Raw genomic sequence first — 22166 nt, 5'->3', positions numbered from 1 at the left:
TTGCAGGGTTAGATGTGAGAGCCAAGATAAGTTTTTGTTAGCACATCTCATCCAAACAAGTTTAAACAGCTTAAAGTTTTTGTTTAGCACTTTTCTAGTAGAATCAAGGTTTTTAGATGACTAAAATTAAAAATGAATGTATAGGTTGATGTGCACCTTAAGGCAAGGGTTAAATCTGGGGTTTTTTTCAACATCTTTCTAGTGTGATCCTGAGCTTTACAAGTTTTGAGTTCTTATTACACACTGACTGGTCTGTACCACCATTCCCACAGTGCTTTTCCAGTGTTGCTTGTTGTTTCTTTTTCTGGGATTTGTCATCTGTATCTCCCTTCTTTTTGCTTTCGTGTTTTGGCTTGCAAAGCCTGGGAATTTTTCTTGGAATAGAACTCTGCTGCTGCTAAAACTTGCCTTTTACTCATTGCATTCTTTATAACTTCAGAGCATTTTATTGATAGGTAAGCACTTTTTTTTTGTTCCTGTAAGAAGTGAAGTAATTGGTTGGTTTCCAAATGAACAGTTTCATTGTCTATCCATCTTAGGGAGTGAAATGGCAATCCATGCTCCAAACTCACATAAAATATTTTCAGAATTCTATGGGTTTGTTTAATGCTTTCTAATTTTTTTTCAGGCTTTCACATAAACTGACTCAGGTGACCTATAGGTAGTCTTCCATCTCTTCTAGAAATGCTGTTCCTTTTTTTTTGGTATATGTAAATAGTAAAACACATAATTGAGGGAAGGGAAGGGGTGCCAGAGGGCGGGGTTGAAGGAAAGTACAGGTAAGACTGAAAAATTGTCAATCCTGACAGAGCAGTGCACGAGCACATAACACCACTGAGGACTTTAAAAGAGAACTTGCTATTTGGATATAGCATCCAAATGCTATCTGCATTTGGATGTTAATTGTATAAGGTAATTGAAACTTATTTACAGTCAGTTCAGTAGCATCGTGCTTCTGTTCTCAAATTACAGGTGAGTGTTCTTACAGACCAGGTGGAAGCTCAAGGAGAGAAAATCCGGGACTTAGAAATCTGTCTTGAGGGACATCAGTTGAAACTGAATGCTACAGAAGAAATGCTTCAACAGGTAAAAATCTGGATTGGAAAGCTTCTTGCATAACTTTCTGCAACAGAGGGGTAAACATACATGGTCAACTTGCTCGCATGTATGAGTGCCTTGGGCAACAAGATAAAACAGGGGGAAAAAAGTGCTGCTTTTATTGTTCTCTTGCTGCTTTGCACATTTTACTTTATTTTATTGCAGTAAATGTTTCTTTGTTTCTCTGTTGCAGAAATGCTTTACTGGCTGGTTGCATAATACTGAACATGGCAGCACGTAAAATGAAACTATTGTGTCTTATTTGTGCTGTGCTGACAAAATAATTTTGGTCATGGTTGAGTAACTGGTTGGACAGGTTAAATGGATCTAGTACATGTAGAAGTTGCAGAATTAAGAAGTTCTTGTTTAAATGGTTCCTGCTTTTGTATGGCTTTGCAGCTCAACAGGTAGTGGGTCGAAAATAATTACTTTTGCAAGCTTGATTCTATAAACATTTTTGCCTCATTTAAGAGCTTTCCTGTAATTTTTGAAAGAAATTAAGTACATAAAGACATATTTTTCTTTATTTCAGTCAACAGTTTTAGGCTACTTGATTTAATTTTGCTCTTTCATCTTACATGTTCAGGGAGCAGAGCAAATGATAAATGAAATTCCTCACGTTTCATGTGTTACGGCAGAGCTGGCAGATCTGTTGATGCAAGAGAACTCTCCTGGTGCAATTTTCTGTTATTATAGGTAGAAATAATGTATAAGTAATACAGATAATAAAAAGTCAATTAGAAACTAAATAACCCTCACAATAACACCCAACATTTGCAGAGCAGATGTTGCTCTAGATGAACTTTATTCCTCTGGCCATCCAAAATGCTGTGGTTTATATGTATGTTTTAGTCTTTATGTGTCTTTCTGTGAAGTATTCATAGGTTTAAGTTACAGTTGTGCAAATCTATATAAACCTATTTCACCATGATCAAGATCCATGTGCATATGTATGTAAACAGTAGCAGTTTCTATAAGATAAACTCCTTCAAACTTCTCTTAAAAATCCTTGGTCTCACAAAATTTTTGCAGCCCAAAATACTCCCAGCTGAGGAAAGTTTTATTCTCATAATTAAATGAGAGGATGCTTTTAAATATACAGACTGAGTGCATTTTAGCTTTTCAGTGGAATCTGAAATGAAATTCAAAGAACAGAAACTAGTTGAGATATGAAAATCTATTTTCAAACTTCAGGAAGGCATTCACAATACAGTGTAGAAGCTTTATACTTCAACCTAAAACTAGGTAGTTGTTCTGTGACTTCTGCTAAAACTGTTTAAAATACTGGGAAAGCCAAGTTAGCTCTTTCAAAAATCTCAACAGTCAGTGAAAATGGACATTTATGATGGCTCAGCAGAAGGCCTTGCCTGTCTATAATTTATTTTGAAGGTTCTTTTCCTCAGTTCATCTTGTTGAAAATACTACTCTTCTACAGGCAATGAGTTGAGACTTGGAGAGAAGAGAACGAGCTGATAATGTGATGATCAGAATTTCCATGTAAGATGTGTGGCCAGTAGGCCTTTTTGCAGTGAATTTGTCAAAAGTAGAGTGAATATCTGGCATCAGATGGACTGATTGATCCATCAAATTTTGGTGACAGTTGGGCTCAGATACTCTGAGCCAGCAGTTGTCAGTGTCATAGAATCAACCAGGTTGGAAGAGACCTCCAAGCTCATCCAGTCCAACCTATTACCCAACCCTATCCAATCAACTAGACCATGGCACTAAGAGCCTCATCCATTTTTTTTCTTGAACACCTCCAGGGATGAAAGACACTTGTGCTGTCATTGATTTATTTTTTCATCCAGTCAAAACAAGTTGATCTTTCAAGACAGTAGTATGTTTTTTTTTACAGTAAACTACTTTTATTTACTTCTTTTTAGAAATAATCTAACTCATTGTACTTGTATAAATATTTCTTGCTTTTTCCAAAAGACTGTTATTGTGTTCCTATGTTTCTGCTTGCTTATTTCCAATATATTGAACTGCAACCATTTTTACCTTTGTGAGCTTAAGTCAAGTGCTGCTTCTAAATAGAAAATGGAATGGTAAAGGCAATTGCCCTAGTTTGAAAACATATTTTGCATATATTACAGAACTAAGCTAGCTGCAGTATGGATAAGCATATTTTTTTACTTACCCAGAAAACTTGAGCCCAGCATAAACCCAGTCTTTGTGATTTTGGTAACTGTAAGAAAAGTGACTCTTAATTCTGTGCCCCAAATGCTACAACAAACCCAAAAATTATACCTTTGAAAGTAATTTAATGGCAATAGCTGGTAATTTCACAACAGAAAGGGTATGCAGTGCTAACCTGCAAAATAGCTTTTGCTGAATCTATGCTAGCAGAGACTTGTCCACTTTTTCTGGGTGGGGTTATTGGCTAAAATCCTTCTGGCTTATGATTTATGCGCAGTTGTTTCGAACCCGGCAACAAAATGATGATGGGAACACTTCTGAAATAGCAGCTGAAATAACCTGTTGGTCAATTATGTAAAATGGTTCTTCAGCATTTAGAGTGGACATCTTGAGTGCAGAAAATTATGGTTCTTCTTCAGTCCAGGATGAAGGGTGCAATATCCCTTAGTCAGACAGGAACTTTCAAAAATGCAGCTGAGGTAGTCTAAAAAGTTGAGCCTGCTCCAAAAAGAAGGCCTCATTCTCCTTTCATTCTTCTCCCTATTTCTGACCATGTACTTCTGCAACCTATTTTGTACTGTTTCTTATGCTCATCAGACTTCTTTTCCTCAATGACTGAGAAAAATTTGACTTGAGGTTTAAAAAGAAGGGTGTTTTTCTGCTGGGTTAGTGGGTTCAGACAACTCACAGAAAGGTCAAAGCATGGTGTAAGGGCAATGTTGAGAGATACATTTGGCCTAGTTGTTTATGAAGCTATAGCTAAAGAAAATACAGCTCAGGAACATTTGAGAAAGAAGAGCATCCTGTGGATGCAGAGATGCCCTGGTGTACACAGTTAGAGATAATTCATATATGTTTCCATGATATATGATGCTTATGGTGTCAAACTCAAGATTTTGCCTTTTTAAGGATGCTTGTTGCATTACAGACTCCAATCAAGATAAAGCATTTTTCACTTTGAAGGTGTTTGCATTTTTTTTTCTTTTACAACTCTTTCAAAAACTCATGGCAAAATGAAGAGTGATTATGGTTTGGGCCAAGAAACACACATCTGTGGTTGTCCTTCACAGTGAACGTTAAGTGATTTTTTTTCTGAGGCATGAATGGGAGCAAGACACTAGGTTTGATCTCATTGAATTGCCTTTAAATGGTATCTCTGTCTTGGTATCAAAACAAGAAAAGAAAAACCCCAACCACCACCACTACCTCCCAAGAAATATAAAGAAACACCAAAAAACCCCAAACCCATCCAGAATTATCCTGTGCTATAACAGTCCATTTTCAGCATATCATGCTTTAAAATGTAAAATTGCCACTGATTTTAGAGAACAATGGTGTGCATCTGTCTGGTTCTAAGTTAGTTATGCCATTTCTAAGTATTCAGTCAGTTTTAAGAAAGAATATTATTCTAAAGGAGGAAGAGGTCATTAACATTTGTTATGTTTGCCCTGGGGGAGCTTCTATCAAAGCAAATGTAGTTTTTGCTGTATAAAATAGCTAAATATTCCCATAACAAAAAGTAACAGCTATGCATAATGTAAACACAGTGGTGTTATGGAATCTACAATGTCTTGAAACTATAGTAAGTCATTTTGAAAAGTGATTTTATTATTTTTTTTAAACAAAGATTTCATCTCCTCAGTTTTAAAGTGCATTTCTTAGGGTAATTATCATGAGTAAGAATAGTTAGTTACTGCTTAGTTATTCCAGTGCTGCATTTGATTTATTTAACAGGTACTAGCTCCCAAAAACCAAGAGATTAAAGAATGCAGGGAGGAGCTGTATGAGAGTAGGAACTTTAATCCAATGCAGTTTGGTGTGTACCTGTTCTGGTTTTGCAGTTGTCTTAAAAGGCAGGGGAGCCAAAATCCTGTCTTACTTGCAGGGTGGAAATCTGGCATGTATCTATTTGCCTCTCAGGAACTTTGTTGGCTGGCAAGGTTCATTCCTTCAACTTCCAATGGCCTGAATTATCTGATCTTAGATGAATTTCCACACTTGTTTATAGCATGCACTAACTTCTTGCCAGAAGCTAGCTTAGAGTTTCAGATTTTGAAGTGTGCCCTGTGCTGTTCTGATTGTGAGATCTAAGGTTTTCAGAGTGTGCTCTCAAGTTGTGCAGCTAATCTATACAGGTGAGAATTACACTGCTTTGATATTTTACAGTTAAGATAGGCATGAATCTGCTTATCAGGCATTTGTAAAGGCTGTTGAAACTGGTAGTGCAATGGTAAGATCTGTCCTTTCCATTGCTTAACTATATAATAGGCAAATGATGAATTGAAGGACTATAATTCACTCTCTGCTACTGACTTGCACCATTTCATGGTGATTACACATGTACATTGCTCTCAGCTGTGTTTTCGGTTAAGCAAATATCTTGTTTCTACCACAGCTGACACACAGCACTTGAAAAGTGCAGTCCTCATTAGTGGTGCTTCTTGCTGAATTTTGCTTCCCAGGTAGGTAACTTGGTCGGTCTCTCTCCACTATTTTAATATTCATATTTTAATAAGGGTAAAAAGTATGATTTTTTTGGAGTTATGTGTTTTGTAAAGTGCATAAGTGCAAAATGAGATATTGGTTTGGGTGCTTTTTTTCCTTCCATTGGACTAAAATCATACTTATGGTTTCTCAATTAGCATATGGCATGATTCTTTTGTGGAGTGCTAAATATCCTGGAATTTTCTGTGCTTGCAGCTGGCAGCCTAGAAAAGTGTAGTGTCCTATTTCTAAGCTATTTTCTATGATATGAAATATTCTACGCTGCTTTATAGGAATTATGTATTTCCAAGACAACAAAATGCAGAAGTGAGATGTACACTATGGACTTGAGTTTCATTTGGAGTATTGAAAAACAGGATTAAGTATTTTAAAAGTATACAGCATGAATTTTAACAACACACTTATGTTTGTAAAATTCTGCTGTCTATTGATATGTCTGGTACACATATATTGTAGCTTTGACACAACTCATATTTGTAATTATTCTACTCTGAAATAGCCTTTTGTCCTTAATTTTTAAAGTTAAAAGTTGACTTAAAAAAGCCCAACAAACAAACTTTGAGAAAATAAGTTACAGTTATGGTATATTTTTAAATGGGAAAAAAAAAAAGTAGCCTATTTATAAAGAATTTCTATTTCTGTTCTGTATTTCAGCTCTTTGAGATCCCCCTAAAGCTGCTAGAGCCTGCATTACCATTTTGCCTGTCTTTTATTATCTTTATTTTTGCTTTAAAACCAATAACGTAAATTTGTATTTTCTTTCCTTACAATTGCATATTTATTCTGGCTGAGTTCAAGTTGCATCATACCACTGAAATACACTATAATTTCTCTGTAACAAAATGGGTCACATTCTTAATGAGCTGTTCACTCTGAGCATCTGCTTGAAGATGGAAATAATTGCTTCCAGATGTTACCATTTCAAGAGGGGACATTTGCTTTAAACGGCACTTTCTTTCAAGGCAGAAGCTAGAGACTCTAGATGCAAGAGAAATTGTCAGCTGGTTTAAATCAGTGTAGCTCCACTGCAAACAAGCTAAGGATAGTTAGTTATTTTCTCTATTTTAAGGCAAGAATTTTATGCCAGCATACACTGACTGAAAATCTGATTCTCCAGCTTCAGAGCAAACTAAAATTTTGAGCTGATTAAAAAAAATCCATCTGCTACCTTAATGCTCACTTAAGTAGTGCAGAGCTACTGAACACAGAAGGAGAGGAGTTGAGTTATTACTCTCCACTGTGTAACTAAGTGGATACAACAAGTAAGGAGTAATGCCAGATGGTGCACTCAAAGGACAGAGCTTTTTGTTGCACAGTGTCTCCTTGCCTTATAAAGAAGTCTTTTTTGTTGTAGCATGGAATACTCTGTCAGTGTCAAAAATAGAATAAAAATGAATTCATTTTTGCTTCAGTTCAGCAGTGAATAGTCTGTCCATGGGGTCAAAGTCACCTCATCTTGATAGCCTTTTTAATGTTTAGTGGCCTTACTTTATATTGAAGTTCTCCTGTATAGCTGTGTCTTAATCTGTAGAAGTCTGACACATTGACAGCCATACCTGTGCCAGACTGGGTTAGAATGTGCCTCTGGAACTTGTGCAAAATAATATTTTCCTGGAGGATAAAGGATTTATTTGTAATGATAACTGTACTTTGTAACCACCTTTGTTGAAAGCCCTGCCTATGGCAGGGGGTTAGAACTGGATGATCTTTGAGGTCCCTTCAACCTGAACCATTCTATGAAATCCCATTCTATGGGATGTCATTAGAATCATAGAATCAACCAGGTTGGAAGAGACCTCCAAGATCATCTGGTCCAACCTAGCACCCATCCCTAACCAATCAACTAGACCATGGCACTAAGTGCCTCATCCAGTCTTTTCTTGAAGACCCCCAGGGACGGTGCCTCCACCACCTCCCTGGGCAGCCCATTCCAATGCCAACCACTCTCTCTGTGAAGAACTTCTTCCTAATATCCAGCCTATACCTACCCTGGCACAACTTGAGACTGTGTCCCCTTGTTCTATTGCTGGTTGCCTGGGAGAAGAGGCCACCCCCCACCTGGCTGCAATGCCCCTTCAGGTAGTTGTAGACAGTAATAAGATCACCCCTGAGCCTCCTCTTCTCCAGGCTAAACAGGCCCAGCTCCCTCAGCCTCTCCTCATAGGATTTGTGCTCCAGGCCCCTCACCAGCTTTGTTGCCCTTCTCTGGACATGTTCCAGCACCTCAAAATCTTTCTTGAATTGAGGAGCCCAGAACTGGACACAGTACTCAAGGTGTGGCCTGACCAGTGCTGAGTACAGGGGAAGAATAACATCCCTTAGGTGACTACCTCCTAGAGTTTCTCAGTAAAAGTGTGACTGTGGTATCCTTTCCTGAGAAGCCATATGAACTAACCCATGAGGCTATAGATGTGTTTGTTTTCCCATCCATACGCAAATAGCATTGTCAGTGTCAGCAGGAACAGGCATCGCACTGGGAGTAGTGGCTGGTTTAGATAATGATGTTGAAATGCAGATGCAAGTTTAGTACTATTTTTAATTTGGGCAGACTAAAACAAATCACATGTAGAGCCAATTTGGGTTCCAAGTGAACTTTATAGTTTTTAGAATAACCTTTGTGGCTTCCTTGGCTCCAAACCATGTTCTACGACGTACTCTATAGTTTGTGGAAGAAGGGTGATAGATGGGGCAGTTTCTGGTCACTCATTAGTGCAGATCTGCAATAGTTATGGCAACTGAAGTCACTTCCATCAGAATCAAAGCAGAATTTGCTGTGATTCCTCAGTGTGTTTCTTATGATCACAACACTAATGTGAGTTATGAATTACCATAGTTTTTTCAACCATTTAGAAACCACTGTTCTTGCACAAAATGTCATTAGACACTTGAAAATTAGGGTTTGAATTTTCAGTGTGGTTTAAACTCCTGAATGTTTTGGTGTGCTTTTTGGGTTTTGTTTTTTGCTTGTTTGCTTGGGGGTTTTTTTGTGTGTGTAGTTTTTTTGGTTGGTTGGGGGTTTGTTTTGTTTTGGGGGTTTGTTTGGTTTGTTAGTTTTTTTCTTTCTTCAGAAATGAAGGCAAACAAGCATTTTTATATCTAATACACTGATAAATTTTGGAAGAAGTTGTTGGGTTTTTGGGTTTTTTTTGCTTTAGTTTTCTTGAAAACTGAAAGACACAATGAAGGTGTGAATATTGACTGTTTTCCACACAGTCATAATCACTCTGTCCAAACTATGCCTTTCCCTGCTATCTGGAAAAACAAGCTCTAAGCACACAAACCAAAGTCGTGGCCAATTGTTTCTGCTTTTAGACATTGCCTTTTAGATTCCAGTTGGACCATACCACTTTTCATTCACTGCTGTTCCCTCCATAATGTGTACCCTTCAAAAGTTTACAAGGACTACATGGTGTAAGCTTTCAAGTACTATTAGCAGGAGTGCAGAAGTGTTGCTAGTCTTTGGTATTCTGTTTTGGCTGTGGTGCTCACTTTGTAATACATCTTTTATTGAATAACAGTAAGAAATTTTGAAATGCTTCATTATAATACTAAAACCTATCTTTGTCTGATGAGTAGCCAGCTGTTTTGTGGTGTTATGTGGCATTGTGTAGGTTTGTGTGTGTCTTTTCTATGATCCTGCCAATAGCTTAGGTAGCATTCTGTCAGTGTTCAAATAAGTAACTGGAGGAAATGTTCTACTTTGCTTTCAGGAGTTGCTAAGTCGAACATCCCTAGAGACTCAGAAATTAGATCTAATGGCTGAAGTTTCAGACCTGAAGATAAAGCTGGTTGGTATGGAGAAGGAACACAGTGAATATGAAGAGAAACAGAACAAAGCTGAGGTGAGTTTCTTTCATTAGCTTATCCTTTTTTTTATGTCTATGAATGGTGTGCTCTCATACACCTGAGCTTTTAAGCTGAAATCAGCCTGCAGTAGGATTTTTCATGATTATAGCACAGTCTATATTGTTGATCCGTGCATTTTTGGGATGTGGGTTTTTCCCCCCTCTCTCATTACATTTCAGAGGCTACTGTTTGGCTTTAATCAAGGCACAAATCATTTCCAGAAGCATATGCTACAACTGGTGTTCACTTTAACCCTTTTCTTTCAGGACCTGGACTGGCATGGCCATGTGAGGCCTACTAGAGCTCTTACATTTCTTTGTGTATGTGACAGAGAAGACAGCTCGGTAGTACCAGGGATGCTACAGACACTTAGAGTCACTCTCTGTGATTTGAATGCATTCAGGGCACTTGGGAAGGAAAGCCAAAAGGGCAGGCCTTTTTCTTCAAGTGAGCCTCTTCCCTTGTGGTTACATTTAAAAAGAGTGAAAAAAACCCTGACATGCATTGGAGGCTGTTTCAATCCTTACTCCCCTTCTGATATGGAAACTTTCCTTTACACTGTTTTGATTAAGAGAGAGAGTGTGAAAGAAGGAATTGCATGAACAACATCCATTTCGTGGCAGTGAGCAGCAGGTGGGAGCTTGGAAGGAAAGTGGTTATCCACACTGACATATGCTTACTCAGTGCTGCTGTAAGGGTCCAACCAGAAGAGCATGGTGACCTGGCAAGGGAGGGTTACTAGGTCCAAGACTGACAGACTGATGGCTGAAAAAAAGACTTTATATTGTTCCACACTGACTTAAGAGAATTGGAAATGCAGTCAGTGCGTGAAACCTGTTTGTCCTCCGTAATGTTGGTAGTGGAAATTGTGATAACTCTGCCCAAGTGACATCATACCTTTGAGGGGTGTTTGTGTTTTGACTGACTTAGCCTCTGAAGTTTTCTTTAGAGATTAAAAGATAGCTTAAAGAGCAGTTTCTGGCAGAGGTTGCAAGCCAGAGAGGCACCAGCTGCTGTCTTTACCATCTGTGGCCTTCTCATGCTCTTTCACCCATAATTGTTAATATTTTGTGTACAGAAGGCTTAGGCAGGCTCATGCTACCTGGAAGTCTCAACAGGTCTGCACAGAGCCTGTTGCTACAGATGGCAGCCTGCTCCCAGCAGCCGCCTTCCCGAGAGGCTGTCAGCACTTCCCATTATGTGTGAGCAGCAGGGCCAGGCAGCCTCAATTCCTGCAGGACATGCAGAGCCAAACTGACTCCTGGAGAGCAAGCAAGCTTTGGGGTGCCTTTGCATTGAGAGGATTTTTAAGTACCCAGTAGGTCTGGGCCTGTCTTGAGGATGAGGCTATGACCTGTGAAATTCTTCTGCCACTGCAACAAGGTGTGTGGCCTCCTGGGATGGAAAAGTCGAGCTTTATTGGCCTGGAAGCCTTTGTTGTGTTGCTAATTATAGGAAATGTTCCTGCTGAGATGGAAAAGGATTCTAATCTGATGGAAAAGTTGAGAATCATTGTGTTAAGTATGCCCTGAATTATTAACTACCTCAAGGTGTGATTAGATTTCTGGCCTGTTGAAAGTCAGGAGCCTGTGAAATGGGTGTTGTAAGCAAAGCTGCAGGAAATAAACAGCAGTTTTAGTTTGCTCAGAGCACTCTTTAAAGTTATTTCAGATTGTCTCGAATAAGCATTAATCTGAGTTAAGATAAAGAGAGGTTGCTTTCAATCAGATAGAATGCAAGTAAGCATCCAAACACCTTAATCACATTATAGCTCCTTTTACTGTGAATGTCACAGTTTTGAAAACACAAGCACAATTTCAAACATCAGAATCAAATTTACTCATATTTTCTTTAGCCTATCAGACTACAACTGCTGCTTCAATTTGGTAATAGCCTGGAAGTCTTCCTGAGCATTTTGCCTCCATTGTCTGATGACCTTTTCCCAGCGACTAAGCCACTGCTATGTATGCAAGCAGGCAGTCTGCCCTCAGTCTGCTCCCCTTGATGCACAGGCAGTAGTGTTGGGAGAACCTAGCTGCATCGGTGAGACAGTTCTCCAAACTGACAGTGACCTAATTAATTTAATCTTGCTGATAGATTTGCTACTGTCAGAAATAATAGCCCTTAATTTTCACCCTAGCGCACGTGCTACAGAAGCATCCAGTAGTTAAATCATTTAAGGCAGCTTTTACTTCATGGCTGACTCTGCCATTTCTAAATATAGCATTGGGTTTTTTAGAAGTTGAAAATTAAATGTGACATTTCAGAATAATTCAGCTAAAGCATGTTTGCTCTGCACTCTAATTTTGTGTCAGCATATTTCACAGCAGCTGTTTCCAGTCGCATAGAATTATTTCTCTGGTTGGGTTGGGGGAAACAAAGCAAATGAAGATATCCTTCTACATGTGAGCAAGTTTTAACCTGTCAGATTTATTTCACTTTATCTCCTGCAGCTGTGGTTTAGTTTTGGGTTAAGTTAGCAGTGAAGGGTTTATCAGGCATCTCTAACCTCCTCTCAAAGGTATTAATTTCACAGAGTGCCACTTGTCTCTAGCTTTGCAAAAGCACGTGCTAAATTTAAAGTGCCATTTATTTTTATGGATGACACAGGCCAGGAGAGTAGCTGCTCGTAAATGGACCCTCTCACATTTGGCTGTGTAATTTTAATTCCTGTTTTGTGGAATACTAGTCTACTTTTGCCAGGCTGATGCTGTGAAAGTTTCTGAAATCCCACTCGTGTAGCTCTTCTTTTACCCAAGAAGGCTTAGAAAGTTTGGAGATATGTTTTCTTAATGTATCAAGGTATAAGGGAGCAGCATTATCAAGTGATTAATGGCAGCCTGGATAGCTGTTCTACTTGTACACAGAGAAAAGAAACCTCCTATCACCATCAGGAGACTGCAGGAGTAATAGTCCACTTCAGCTTGTTTAATAGACCTTCTTCTGACCCACTGAGATAAGATTTGTGGGTTTTAGTCTTTCATACTGAGTATCTGAAGACTGCTGTAAGCTGTTGGGAAGTGTTTGTAGCTCTAGCTACAAATCTAGTGCATAGTTACTTGCCATTTCAAAGAAACTTGAATCAGTGAGACACTGACTCCCACTGGGGAGTTTGATGTGTTGCTTCACCTGAATCAAATTCAAGATACAGTGTGTTAGGGTTAATAAATTTTCATGCTGTGACATAATCTCCAAATTAGCAGCCTTCTCTGCTTCAAAACCAGAAAAAAACTGTCAGGGCATGTGTTGCAACTGGCCTTCATCTTTCTCCTCCATAGACCTCTTGCCCTTCACTGAGATAAGGATTTTTGCCATTGCTGTACTGTCAAGTTTGCCTTGAGAGAAGTCCATGAGGCAAAAGAGGACAAAAAATACAAGGCAGCAGCATAAGTTTCTGAAGAGTTGCCACAAGTGGGGTCAAATTCTGATCTTTGCATTAGAATCAGAATCCTTAGTCTGGCACATTGATTCAGTTCTGTTTAAACTGTAGCTTTGTGCAGTATTCCAGATGCATGCCCACTCACCTATACTTTGTGAAAAGAGAAACACATCATCTGTCTCTTTTCAGTTTGCCTTTCATGTGCTTCATGTATTTCTTTGTGCTGCAACTGTAAACACAGATTCTTTGCATCATTTTTCTTTTTTTTCTTTCTTTCTATGTTTTCAGTCAGTAGTGAACCTGATCAGTGAGCTACAGGAGCAGATGTGTAGACTGCAATTGGAAATTAATAGTAGAATCCAAGAAAGAAAGTCTCAAGATAGGAAACCAGACTTGACACCTAGTGGTCTGCAATCTAGTCCGAGATCAGTGGTAGAGCCTCCAAAGCAGAAGAATTGTTCTCAGTGCGATGTATGAGAAGTACACCTTAGCAGAAGCCTGTGTATTGCCTGTTCTGTTCTCTTGCAGAAACTAAACTCCACTAACCAGAGCTATGTTGAGAATTGTTGATGTTAATCTTCATGGCTTTCATTAGCAAAGAGTGAGGTGGTCATGAAAAATAACCAAAAAACCCACCCAAGCCACTGCACCTCCAACTGTTGGGACAAACTTAGTCACCGTTGATGTCTGTCTGCTAATGCAGAGATATCTGGAAGGCCAAAGCACTGCTTTCAGATTTTATTCATGATTTGCCTTTTACCTGTGGTCTGTAGTGCTGGTTTGGTGTGGGGTTTTTTTTATTTTGGGATTTTTCCCTTTAGTTGGCATTTGTCTGTTTGATGTGCAGCTTGCTAGCATGGTTTGGTTGTTTGCTTATTTTCTTCACTGTAATGTCACCCTAGCTGTGCATGATGGTGCACCCTAACCAGTCCTCTGGTTAGTGACTCCTGATACTTTAAAAGCTTAACAGAGGTATAAAAGGCAGTTTCAGGTAAGATGAGCTGAAATGTATCCTTTATTTTTCTAACCATAATGTTGAAGTGAATAAAAGAGCCATAATTAAAATAATCTGCTTATACCTCTAAAATATCAAATCCATCACTTCTTTTCCACCCCCCCCTTCTCTTCTCTGACCTTAGCAGTGACCAGTAAACCACTTTTAAATTTGCATTACAGGTCCTAGTTGAATTTCATTGAAACTGTCACATATCAAAACTACTCTGCACAAAATACATGTGCTAAAGCTGGAATGATACAGGTAGCCCTGAAAAGACCCATTTTAACATTTCCTATTACATCAGTTTGCTTTAGTTGCCACATCCCTTGAGTTGTTATTTGGATCCCTAGAACATGTTTTGTTAGTAATCTGCTTGCATTGTCAGGGAGTTTGGTCTCACTAGAGCACCATCAAGGATTTAATAGTACTGTCCTTCACAGTGAGCAAGATACAATTCTATCAAGGGAAGAGAGAAGGAACAGATAAGAGACAAATTTGATGACTAAACAGAGAATGTTAGGAACCCTACTTGGGTGCAGCTCCAGGCAGCATCAACTCTGCTTGCGTGGTGGCAAACATCACTGCCCAAAGTGTGTAGTTTTAATCATATTTGATTGGATGTGTATGGTATTAAATGCCTGTGCCTTGCTAGGTATTTAGCCCAAGGTTTCCTGGTAAGTAGCTTAAACAAAAAGGATTGTCACTTTCAACAGCTGCTTGTAATCTTATAGCACTGCATTTTTGCTCTTTCTGAGGTGGATGAAAAGCAAAGCAAAACAAAAACCCCAGAGCAAACAAACAAAAAACCCCAACCTATCCTTATCCTTCCTCTTCCTCCAGCCCCCCTCCCCTAAAAAACACCCAAAGCAACCAAAAACCCAACAAACCAAAACAACAAAGTAAACCAGTAACATAAAGCTTGTTATAACAAGACTGCAGTTGTGGCTTTTGGGTCCATTTTCCTTATCTCTCATTTCAGGAGGCTTTTTGTCATCTTAGACTAGGTCATGGTTTTTAATGCAGTGGTTCAGTGTGGTTCGTGCATGATCTTTCAATTCAGAATTTAAAGGAAAAAGAATTATCTAACACAGAAATGTTACTTTTAGCTGCTGTTCTTTCTTTGCAGGGTTTGCTGCAGGAACTTAAACACCTCAAAATTAAAGTGGAAGAACTGGAAAATGAAAGAAATCAATACGAGTGGAAATTAAAAGCTACTAAAGTAAGCATGTTTGGCATTTACTAAGGGCAGACATATTTCAGCTGGAGGAGGATGCACTCTGTCTCCCATCAATATTTACTCTTCTTACAATTGCCATGTGTCAGGATCTACTATAAAATCAAGTTTCTTTGACCATCTTGGGAATAATTATTCTAGGTTAAAGTTTTTGTGGCTTCCTATTGTGCCTTTTCCTCCCTTCTTGTAGTTTCCACTCTTCTGCCTTTTGATAATTCTTTCTTCTTGTAGTTTCCACTCTTCTACCTTTTGATAATTCTTTCTTAATATAAAAACAAGCAAACAAACAAAACTTAAAACAAAAAACAACCAAACAAATGAAACAACAAAGCACTTTTCCCTACAGTAGACTTGTTCTGAGGAAAGGCCTCTTTGAAGGCTGTCTTTCATGTGTATGATGGTGACAAGCCTCTGTGGGATATGCATTCCAGACTGAAGAGAAAGGACATGCAAAGTTGATTGGGTGTTCACTTAGGATGGAATTTATTTTAATAGATGTTAAGCCCCAAATCCTCTATCAGATCATCTGTTTGATTTCATGTATATATCAAAGTGTATGGCTGCCTTACCCTTCTATTGACCTTAAATCCTGGAAAGCTGTTGGATCATAATGTAGAGAAACAGACACTTGAAACGTTTAACCACTTTCCTCAGTCATTAATTTTTCTCACTGAACATTTGCATTCTTGAAGAGTTGTAGTTTGAATTTTTAGCTTTTTTTCCCCCTAATTTAAAAGCAGCTTACTAATTTTCCCTGTTGATGTATGCTTTTGTGCTGTAGTCACATATCCTTTCATTTGTGTAGAACTGTAATCCCTATTCATACCGACGTGTGACTTTTTGAGCTGTGGTTGGAGCTTGGAAAAGCATTTCAATCATTCAACTGAGTTTTCTTTTTAATATTTGATGGCTTCATCTTGAAATGGCAGACAGCTATTATTTGCATTAGCATTTCTTTCTTTTGAGACTTCTTGAATATTAAAATAATGCTATAGTGTCCTTTTTTTTTTACATATTAAAATAATAGCTCTTGTATCCATGAAAATGTTTTCTCTGGTGGTGGATATGAACAGTCTTTGGGAAAATATTTTCACAAGCAGTGTGTGGCCAGCTGCCAAGGCAGATAAAGATGATGGAAAATGTAAGAGCAAAATGAAAATAGGGAAGAAAAATTGTAAAACCTATTGAGTGACAGAAGATGCGGGACTACAAAGAAAAAATAATACAATGAGGGAAAAGAGAAGAATCATTTAAAAAGTGGCAGAAATTAGATGTTAAAGAAGGCATTTAATAGAGCTCTGAGACAAAACAGACCAGGGAAGGCAAATCCAAGTCTGGTATTAAGAGGTCTGCAGCCTTTGTCTTCCTGTTGCTACAGCTTCTCAGATGAGAAACTGGAATATTTCCATGGCTGGATATAAAAAGCATATTAGTCACTGGGAAGTGTAGAAGACCTTCAGAGATGCAACAAGGCGGATTCTTCTGTTCCATGTGGAATAGCAGGCAGAGAGCATGATCTATTACTGCCATCCAGCTGCTTGCTTCCTGGTGAAAATAAGTTTGTGTATTAGGGTCCATGTTTTGCCCTACTTGGATAATGCTGGTTTGTGTTTTGCATTTTTTCCTGCTTTATTATGCTGATAAACTTTCCACATGTAGTGATTTGTTTATTTTCTTTCCTATTTTCTTCTTCTCTAACTGCCAGGAGGTTTGGTATGCTTTTGCTGGAGGTAATGTGGAGTATTGATACACAGGAGGATTAAGGCTCCTGAGGAAAATCCTAATGAAACTACTGCCTTAAAGTATGCTCTTGACAGATTTTCCTCATAAATAGGAAACAGAGATGAGTCACTGTATTACATACTGGACAAGCACAGAATTTTCATCCCTCAGTATTGCTGAAATCTTTAACGTGTGATATTCTGTCCTAGTCCAGTGGCCCCACAGATTGCAGTATGTGTGAATGAACCACTGCTATTTTGTTTCACATATATGGTTGTTTTCCAAGCCATTCTTTGCTTCTCATCTATTTGCTATAGTACCTATATGAGGAAGTACAATTCTGTTATCCTGCTGAGGAGAGGGCTTACCTTTCTGTAAGTCTCTCTTCCCTAAGATGTAACTGCACTGGGAGAAGGGAGTTTCTGTAAAAGAAACTGGCTAGTAACACCATGAAATGTCTACAGTTCTTGTGTATGACAAGTCCTGAATTTGGAACAGGACACCAATCAAAATGTTAATGCTTACAAATCTTACAGCTCATCGGAAGGAATGACAGAGGATCAGCAGTGCTGTTATTCTGAATTGGCTGTGCTCTCTTTCAGGCTGAGATAGCCCAGCTTCAAGAGCAATTAGCACTCAAAGATGCAGAAATAGAACGCTTACAGAGTCAGCTATCTAGGACCTCATCCCACACTGAAGTGGCAGAAAGAGGTAAGAGGAAATAAAATTTCAAATCCAAGCCCCTATTTTAACTTCACTTGGCTCAGTATTTCAAAGCAATACAAGGAGATGCAAGAATAGACTCAGAATTTATTTGGGAAGGGAATATGGTGCAAATTTACTTTGTCTTCTGATAGTAAAAGTGTCCTTTAGTGTGTGAAATTCTATCCCAGTCTAGAGGCAGCAAAAATGGTGAACATGTCCCAAAAGCACAAAAACTTTTTAAACTCTATCATTTGAGTCATTGTTGTTCAGTGAGAATGTATTTTTTACTTATATATTCAATTTTTTTTCAATTCATTAAGATAGAAAAACCTATCCAAACATTGTAAACTATAGTCACTGATTCACATCTTTGCTTTCTTCAGGCCTGTATCTCACTTAGACTCCCTGTCCTGCGAAAGGTTGGCCTGGATGGTCTTTCAAAGTCTCTTTCAGGCTGGGCTGCCTCTCATTCCATGAGATAGCAGGTTTCTAGTTGAAATCTGCACTTTCACTACAGGTCAATGGCAAATAGACCATTTTGTTTAGCTTTTGGTCTCAAACAGCCATGCCACAGCTTCCTGAAATATTGGCTCCTTGGGGCATCTGCCAACCTCTGGGCTGTGAGCAGTATGGTATTAGCGACTCTTTTCTTCACTTGTCCAGACAGGCAACATTTGCCCATGGTTTATTGCAGTGCATCAGCTTAGCTTCACTAATTTCTTGGGTGGGTGTTAACTAATGCTTCCAATGAGGGCCCTTCTTCAGGTGTGACATTTCAGGTGCTGTGCTACCTCCTTCTTAGGGCTCACCAAGAGTCTTTTTACAGGAATTAATGCTCATGTGCCTTTTGTGGAAGACTGTGTTTTGACTGTTGTTTATTGCAAAAAGGTGACTTAACATATACTTGGTACTGATTTCACTCAGCTGCAGAGCTTGTGCATGTAGAGAACTGCATGTTCTAACTAGAAAATGAGTTTGTCTAACAGCAGTGTTTTGTAAAGGAACTCTTCTACTAATTGAATTTTGTATTCTTGTGAGGTTCCAAATAATTTATGATACTTCAGAGGAAAGGTAGTGTTATAACAATAAATGAAGAGATCAGCAGCTTTCAGCTTCTGGTAGTTGATTAGGGTGAGAAGATAGGTGAGACTGGACTCGATCCCAGCAGGAAAAGAGCCAAACCCTCTACAGATTCTTTGGGCTACATTTATGGAAGCCACTTAGACAATATTTGGATGGAAACAGCATGCAGCAGTGATAATACTTCTGAAAAATAATAGTGGTGGTCTTCTCAGATAAAGTTGGAAAATAATGTCAATGTACTTGTGGTATGCTAGAATGCATATTCTAATTGAATTGCAAAACTTATCTAATATGTGCTTTTTCTGCATACCTGATTTGACTCTCGCCATTTACCATCGTAGAGGAAGTTTATAGGAGAAGGCTAAAAGAAAAACGTAAGCTTTGTAATTAACTTTTGGCTTTATCTCACTGTTCCTTTTTACACAAATTATAACTCGGATGCATTCTGCAGTAATAATTCAATGTTTGTTTAGATTTGGCTGTCTAATTGTAATATACATGAGACACTGCTTTAATTGCTTGCAGCGAGCAGACAGCTACTTGCCCTGTTTAGAAAGATCTCACTTCAGGAAAAAAATCAGAGCTTCACAAATCAGATAGTTGGACTTCAAAGGGATTCTGTCAAGGTTGAGAAAGCCAAAACTTTACCTCTTTCTATTCATACATATATAAACTCCATGTAATATCTGAAAGGTGGCTTTGATTGAAGGCCTCCTCCTTTGGAGGGGAAGGATCTGGCCCTTGTTGATTATTGGAGTTGGGTGTTTTTTTGGTTAATTTACTGCTTTGGTTAAAAAAAAAAACACCTGTGTAATCTCATTTCCATACTCAATGTTGTTATGAATATTCTAAGTAAAGTTTGCTTTAATGTGCTTAAAATACCTCGACACCAGATCTTTTTGAAGTCTATTGCTTACAAAAATAACAGGACTGTGATTTTTAATGGCATTTAAAAAAGAAGTATCTTCCAATTGCTTGCCAACTGCTTGCTGGCTTCAGTTTTGATATGGCTGTATCTGTGCATGCCTTGTGTTACTAAGTGTCTTCTTTTGCAAGATAAATGTGTGCAAGGTTCATTTATGTGTTTTAAAACTTGATCGTTAGCAGGTGTGTATTTTTCAGCATCACTAACTGCCATTTTTGCAAGTAGTTTAGCTATGATATTGTATGTTCAATAACTAATGGTAGCACATCTATCTTTTAGAAATGCTCTTTAGCAGTGTTGATTTTCTTCTCTCACTTTCATGCCTGCCACATCTGTTTTTCATAGTCTTTTTGTGAAACAAGTGGGTCTGTTCAAATGTTACAGTGTGAATTCCTGAAGTGGCAGCTATGACACATAAAAAACTGTTTGCCTCCATCATCTACACTTGATTTAGTATGGGTTGGTACTGGGAACTTGCTAGGAATAGCACACAGAAAAGGAATTAAAGATTTGGTTCAGTAAAGTTAGGATGATGTGGCTAAGAACCTCTTAAAATTTCAGAGTGTAGTTGAATTGATTTGACTGTAACAATTGAACAACTTCTATCTTGCAGCACCAAATTGCATGTGAGGCATTTTCATATTAGCTCTTGGTGTAGATTTGAACTTGGTTGTTCATATTGAAATTAAGAGAAACAAAAGTGACAAATTCTCCTGGTATAGAATTAGTTTTTGTTGGTTTTCATTTCCAAGTTTCAGGAATGTCCTTGAGCTACTTCCAGTAAACTAGGAAATGTCTTTCTCGGATGCAGTGTAATGAATTTTCACTTCAGTTATATATAGCAGCAGACACACTTTTAATCCTTTGCAAAATCATCTTCAGTGTTTCTTTGTTCCTTCATTACTTGACTTTGAGAGTATAAAATAGTATCTCATAGCCTTTCATAAGGAGAACCAGCATGTCTGTGTTGTGCAATGCTTTCAATAGCTCAGCTTTTGAAACGCTCTAAGTAGTTTCATAAACTGACATGCTTTTGGTTACTCATAAGAACATAAGGATGCTATCACAAACCATGTATTGTATACACTAAATAGCCAGAGTAGGTACCTTACATTTTAAAACCATGTTTTAGATCAAGAAGTTCAGCGGCTGAAGATAGGAATGGAATCGTTACTGGCTGCAAATGAAGAAAAGGTAAGCAATAGTCCTTGTTCTAGGTAAGAATTAAATGGTGGCTTTGAGGCTCTGAAATGCTCTGAATCTGCTTTCTAAGTGTAGTGTTTCCTATTACTGTATAATAGGAAAAGAGTTAGGTATAGGGGAAATAGTGCAGTCTATAATGCATCAGACACTGGTGAGACTTGACTTTGGCTCTGTAGAGATTTGATTGCCTAGGTTCAAAAAGGTGTGTTTAAAACTGAAGTGTAGATGTTGGAATGCAAAACAAATCCCTCAAGGGAGGATTAAGGATCACGACTAGATTGTTAAACTATACAAAACATAAACACAATTTACTCTTTGATTACAGGTATGATACTAGCAAAAAAGCAAACACTGTCTACTTCAGGCAGCTGTGGTTCAACTCCAGAATGCTGCCTTGGCTCTTAGAATTGAAAGCTGATTTTGTTGCTGTAAATTCAGCAGGAAATTCAAACTTCTTTCTTTTCCTTATATTCCTAACTGCACACCATTCGGTAAATATTATGTACAGTGGCAAGCAAAAGCCAAGAAACATTCCTTATGTGGCACATGGAGACTTGCTCCTGCTTTCTGGAAAAGCAGGCCACAAGCACAGAAATGAATGTGTAAAACAACATTTCTGCTGTTATAAAGGAGGGTTTTAAATGCAGTTTTATTGAATGCTTTTCACAGGACCGTCGAATAGAGGAGTTGACGCTACTGCTTAGCCAGTACAGGAGGGTCAAAGAGATCATGACTGCAGCTCATGGTAAAGTGGCTTGTGAATAGTTTTCTGCTATCAGGTCTTTTTAAAACTGCATGCACTAAACCTGTTACTTGTTTTCCTTGTATATACTACTATAAATTTTAATGTGTATGTATTTGTATCATGTTGGAGACTACGCTTGCATATAAGAGAACCACATCGTGTGTTGAACAGGCTTGTGTGCTGCCACCTGCAGTCTTTGGAGATTTCCCTTTTATTTCCTGTGCTGCAGGAAGTACAAAGAAAATGCCCAATCTGCCTGGAGGTTCAGTTATATTACTATTCAGCAAGGCTTCTGTAACTGAATCTTATGCTCATCTAAGTCAAAGCCTAAAATTTGTTCTGTGTCAGTTAATAGTAATCCCCCCTTGGAGCCTATTTTTGGTGCTGTATATTGTTTTAGATGAGGTCATTAAGGATTTTGATTGGTAAGGAAATATGACTGATGAGATGACTGGTGTATGAACTGCTCATCAGCTGGGTTTGAAGTACTGCAGTTTACTTCCTTTTGTGCCAAGGCAATCTGAAGTCAGCAACTGCTCTCCTGAAAACACTTTGTTATGTACTGCAGCGGAGCACAACTTTGGT

At 38.4% G+C, this 22166-nt stretch overlaps 1 protein-coding gene across 1 annotated transcript in view; it reads left to right on the top strand.

Annotated features, from left to right (window-relative positions):
• PPFIBP2 (PPFIA binding protein 2) overlaps positions 1-22166 on the top strand; it is a 74896-nt gene that overhangs the window by 35999 nt on the left and 16731 nt on the right. The window contains exons 4-10 of the mRNA XM_064163795.1: positions 973-1086; positions 9453-9584; positions 15091-15183; positions 17523-17631; positions 19050-19082; positions 20766-20827; positions 21506-21581. Coding sequence (XP_064019865.1) covers positions 973-1086; positions 9453-9584; positions 15091-15183; positions 17523-17631; positions 19050-19082; positions 20766-20827; positions 21506-21581 — 619 coding nt within the window. The remainder of the gene's footprint in view (positions 1-972; positions 1087-9452; positions 9585-15090; positions 15184-17522; positions 17632-19049; positions 19083-20765; positions 20828-21505; positions 21582-22166) is intronic.

This window comes from Pogoniulus pusillus, chromosome 24 (genome assembly GCF_015220805.1).
Source record: "Pogoniulus pusillus isolate bPogPus1 chromosome 24, bPogPus1.pri, whole genome shotgun sequence".
Taxonomy (NCBI): Eukaryota; Metazoa; Chordata; class Aves; order Piciformes; family Lybiidae; genus Pogoniulus; species Pogoniulus pusillus.
The sequence above is the reverse complement of the archived record's forward strand: the minus strand, read 5'-3'. Positions and strand labels throughout refer to the sequence as shown.